At 49.2% G+C, this 5,082-nt stretch overlaps 1 protein-coding gene across 1 annotated transcript; it reads right to left on the bottom strand.

The window, feature by feature from the left end:
- Positions 1-258: 258 nt before the first annotated feature.
- LOC124681261 (3-ketoacyl-CoA synthase 20-like) lies at positions 259-3,680 on the bottom strand. The gene is made up of 2 exons (XM_047216193.1): positions 2,745-3,680; positions 259-1,172 (listed from the first exon to the last, which is right to left on the bottom strand). The coding sequence occupies exons 1-2, from the start codon at positions 3,498-3,500 to the stop codon at positions 372-374; spliced, it is 1,557 nt and encodes a 518-aa protein (XP_047072149.1). The 5' UTR covers positions 3,501-3,680; the 3' UTR covers positions 259-371.
- Positions 3,681-5,082: the final 1,402 nt, after the last annotated feature.

Raw genomic sequence — 5,082 nt, 5'->3', positions numbered from 1 at the left:
CCTAAGATGGTAGATATGCTTATATAAGGGTGACATGCCCAATCATCTGTATAAGCCCAATTGGAAAACCATGAACAGGCCAAGGTTTATAAATACTAGTAGTCAACATAAAATAGAAGGCCCAGTGTCAGCAAAAAGATGATTGTATATTAAAGGAGTATTGTGCAATTTGGATAGTAGCTCATTTCTTCCTAGCCCCAATTTAAGTCAGCCAAGTTGAAGTTTGTCCCCAAGATCGAAGTTCCAAATCAATCGAGCTTGCTCAAACCACAAAATTAATAAATTGGATGTTTACATCACAATGATACAAATATATAAGTTTCAACATGGAAAATAATATTTCTTATCTAAAAAAAACAACCTTAGCGAGTCTATGATGATGAGGATGAGACTACGCTCTCTATCTTTGGCACCTCGACGGGGAACCGGTGGATCTCCTCCACCCAGGGGTTGCTGCCGCCTTCCTTTGCCGGGTGGATGTCTCGGAGCGCGCGCCACACCGCGCTGTTGCACTTGAACCCCGACCCGAACGCGATCTGCCACGCGCGGTTCCCTCGCCGGACGCGGCCCTTGGCCTCCGTGTAGGCTAGCTCGTACCATAGCGAGCTGCTCGACGTGTTCCCCCACCGGTTCAGCGTCATCCTCGACGGCTCCATGTGCCAGTCGCTGAGCTCAAGGTTCTTCTCGATGGTGTCCAGCACGGCCCTGCCGCCGGCGTGGATGCAGAAGTGCTCGAAGGCCATCTTGAAGTCCGGGATGTAGGGCTTTATCTTGAGGCCGAAGATCTTCTTGCCAATGAGGGAGGCCAAGAAGAGGACCTGCTCGGACATGGGGAGGACTAGGGGCCCCAGGGTAGTGATGTTGGTCTTGAGCGCCTCGCCGGCGACGGCCATGAGGTCCTTGGAGAGCGCGACGCCGACGCGGCCGGCCTTGTCCTCCTCCTGGAACACGCAGCGGTAGGCGCGGTCGTCAGCGCCGTGGTGCGTCCGCACGGTGTGGACCAGCTGGTACTTTGAGCGGCGCTTGTCGGCGCCGCGGTTGCTGAGGAGGATCGCCGCGCCGCCCATGCGGAAGAGGCAGTTGGACATGAGCATGGAGCGGTCGTTGCCCCAGTACCAGTTGAGCGTGATGTTCTCCATGCTCACCACCAGAGCGTACGAGTTGCGGTGCACCTGCGTATCCATATCAATCCATTAGAAACGAGTTAAATCGGTACTACTGCAAACACATGGACACGACTATTCGTCAGCCTGTGCATCCGCATCCGCGACAGCTATTTGCGACGAATTATTGGGCCTACTTGGGTACTGGCAACATCACAAGATTTAAATGCAGGATTTATTGGACGGGCTCTTTCTGTCACCTAGCTGCGCTCATCAATGGCTATTAGGAGAAGTGTTGAATTAGGGTGATCAGCTGGTCGATCCATCCCTGCACACGTCAACGGTCTACCTATAGTACCACGAATGAAACAGAGATACCAGCAGGTTTTGGAGTACATGGAGTGCTAGGACGGGTGGTTGGGTGTTGATTCTTTTTCCAGAGAGAAGGGTGTTAATTGTTGGGATGTTATCAGCTTAACAACAACGCGAAAGCAAGCAAAAGGTCAATCAGGTAATCAAAAAGATCCCTGTTTGAATTGTATGTTTGCTTCAACAGAAATGTTTGTATGATCATTTTCGACACTAGGGTACATCAGAAGTTACATATGCCTAACAACTGATGTAGTAACTATTACCGATTGAGGATATATACTCTCTCGGTCTCTCCGTTCACAATTACCTCGTGTTCTAGTCAAAATCATACTTTGTAATGTTTGACTAAATATGTAGGAAAAAATCAAGATCTACAATATGAAATCTATTGTATTAGAATCATTATATAGTATATATTTTTAATTATATACATTTGATATTATAAATATACTTTTTTCTATGTTTGGCCAACCTTTTTTTTTTTACTTAGCCTAAACCTACAACGCGAGGTAATTGTGAAAAGAGGAAGTATATGTATCGCCATCATCCATACATGTTATAATCCAACACACATAGCAGCAATGATTATTTACAACGATAACATAGACAGATTACAAAAGTAGATGAAAATGTTTCTGAAATCTTTCTTGCAAGATAGTTTCAATATCCATGTCCTTGTTGTTCTTATTACTACCTCCCTTTTAAAATATAAGGCCACCAGGTATTTGAAGCAAGTTAGAACTTTGATTAACAAGTTCACAAACAAAATATGAGTTATATGTTATCAAGGTATACCATTGGATTCATATTTGAAAGATAGTTTCTAAGAATATAATTTTGGTGTCATATAACTTATATTCTATTGGTCAAAACTTTGTCTTGAAATACGAAGTGACCTTATACATATAAAAGCACGGAGTAGTATAACATACATCAAGGAAATAAATGAAGAAAAACATCGTATGAATTAACATGATTTGGAGTTTGGACCAATATGTCGTTTTGAATTGCTGAAATGTGCTACGTAGGTTGATGCAAGCCATGCAAGTTAAGTCAAAGAAAGTCCATGTTTTTCTATCTAACTCAACATCTCGCTGTGTTCGATCTAGGCCGTTAATTTCCGAATCATCGGCGGTTGTCGTACGAGCACGCAGCTGGCACCTAGGGTGGCTGAACTGCCCTCGCGACCCCCACCCAGCTCAAACCGACCGCGAAATCAATACTGAACAAACTGGTGGGGAGTGTAGTGATGGCCGGAGAGTTAGTTACCTGGAGCAGCTGCTTGGCGAGGTCGATGGAGATGAGGCCTGCGCTGCACCCCATGCCGCCGAGGTTGTAGCTGGCGACGTTGCCCCGGAGCTTGTAGTGGTTGACGACCATGGCGGAGAGCGATGGCGTCGGGTTGAAGAGGCTGCAGTTGACGACGACGACGCCGATGTCCCTGGCCCGCACCCCGGTCTTTGCGAGCAGGCTGTCGATGGCGCCGAACATGACGGCCTCCGCCTCCCGGCGCGCCTCCGCCATGCACGGGTTGGGCGGCGAGTTGAGCACCGCGGCCGGGAAGTAGGTGCCCTGGCCGAGCCCCGAGCGCTCGAGGATCTTCTGCTGGAACGCCAGGTTGTCGTCGGTGAACACCCCGGCCTCCTTGGACTGGCCCATGAAGGTCTCCCGGGTGACCACGTGCTCGGGCCCCGGCTTGTAGCACGCGAAGTCAAGCAGGTACACCGCGCGGGGCCGCCGCGCGAGGTAGACCGTCGCGAGCGCCGACACGACGGAGATGAGGGAGACGACAAGCGGGAGGTTAGCGAGGAGGTAGGCACGCAAGGCGGCGAGGTCGGACGGGGCGAGGCGCGACGCGCGCAGCGCCAGCGCCGCCGCGAACGGGGCCAGCAGTATGTAGACCGCGTTGGACACGGCGATGTGGTAGCATAGCTTGAGGCGGCCCGGGCCGCGAGGGCGCTGGTGCTTGATGTTGCTGACGCCGCCGCCGCCGGCGGTCGTGGTTTGTTGGACGGCGCCGCTCATGGTGGCGTGGGAGTGTTGGTCACCGGCCGGCTAGCGTGCGTGCGGTTGTAAAAGTTGGCGTGCGTGGCGGCCGGCCGGCGGTTGGTCGGGGTTCGGATGTGTTTGTCCGGGAGGGGAGGCAAGCGGGGGAGCGATATATAGGAGCTGCGGCAGGGGGCGGAGGTGGGTGCAACCACCGGAGCGACCATTAAGACGGAGGTGGAGGCAGGGGGAGAAAGAGAACCGATCGGTTTCGAGTTATTAACAACAAGGTGAGAGACGCGCGCCAAGGCGAGTTGGCGCCTCGTCGTCAGTTCGTCACGGTGACGGTCACGGTCACGGTTAGGGTGGTGTCGTGCTCGTGCCGGAGTGGGTCTCGCTCTGCCGGGTTGGAGTAAGGGCATGTACAACAGTATACAGTCACCCGTCTGTAAGATAAAACACGTAGGATTTTCATCTACCTGGAAGAGAGAGAGTAGCATGGGAGGGGTAGGCCGTCTGTAGAATTACAGATCGTCGGTTCCCGTAAAAAACGAGGCTTAACGATAGCTTTTTTTGCCGTTGTACGAGAGGTGTCTGTAACGCATCGTTATTTCCTCTTGCACGGTTGGTTAGATCTCACAATCTTCCAGCCTGGGTAAACTACCTCATCTGGGTGTGATGCGTAACTGTAGGCCTCAAACAGACTGCTTGTTGTAGAAGTCGTCTGTAGGACGATCTATACGTGACATGGCTGGGCACTAAAGACACCCACCGTCTAAACTATTGTACATGCCCTAAATATAGGTTTGGGTCGTTATGTTGGGTACACACGCGATCGGACGCATACTGCTTCGTACGTACGCGCGTGGGTTCATTCCATCGGTTCGGCTCGCCCAACGGGTGGGCGCCGGCGCTTTCCTTCATTATGACGATGATGATACACAATGTGCCTGCTTCGGTACTGTGCCTACATTTTTCTCCTATCCTTCTTTTTAAGCAACCAGGTGTTTCATTAATACAAAACCAAGTTACATCAGAAACAAATATGGCAACTAACAGACAGACTAAGAGAATTTTAAAACAAACATGGAAACTAACATACATACCAAGAAAAAATATATGTCATGGAAACTTTGTAGAAAACTATCCCTACTTTCCGCATTCGTCGAAGCTAGTATCCGATGGCCAGTGGTGGGCCTAGGATTTTGGCAAAAGGTATGTCGCACCAAATTATAGCATCCATCATAATAATCATATACTTGACAAGCTACCGCAAACTAATTATCAGTTAACTACATTATCATCTGATGTTATATAGCTAGCACATACTACTATACGCAGTATAGAGTGCCTTCAAAGTAAGCACAATAGCTACTCCCTCCATACCGGTTTACACATGGCAATTACACACTTTGAGAACAAGTTTGACTATAAATTTGGTCAACAAAATATGAGATATATGCCACAAAAATTATACTATTGGATTTATATTCAGAAAATGTTTCCAATAACACCCCTCTTACCGATAAAATCCTTCTATTTGGACTGCCAGGGATCCATGGATCAGTCCATCTGTTAATTCTCTCTCCATTGCCCACTCTCCAAATATATCCTCTTTTAA

The sequence above is a fragment of the Lolium rigidum genome, unplaced genomic scaffold (assembly GCF_022539505.1).
Source record: "Lolium rigidum isolate FL_2022 unplaced genomic scaffold, APGP_CSIRO_Lrig_0.1 contig_38030_1, whole genome shotgun sequence".
Taxonomy (NCBI): domain Eukaryota; kingdom Viridiplantae; phylum Streptophyta; class Magnoliopsida; order Poales; family Poaceae; genus Lolium; species Lolium rigidum.
Note: the sequence above shows the minus strand (reverse complement) of the source record. Positions and strands in the feature narration are given on the sequence as shown.

Bases quoted from the DNA above. Each gene is read 5' to 3' on its own strand.
- LOC124681261 (XM_047216193.1), bottom strand. From the start codon at position 3,500: ATGAGCGGCGCCGTCCAACAAACCACGACCGCCGGCGGCGGCGGCGTC. The intron at 1,173-2,744 runs GTAACTAACTCT...ATGGATACGCAG, and splicing joins TCGCCAAGCAGCTGCTCCAG to GTGCACCGCAACTCGTACGC.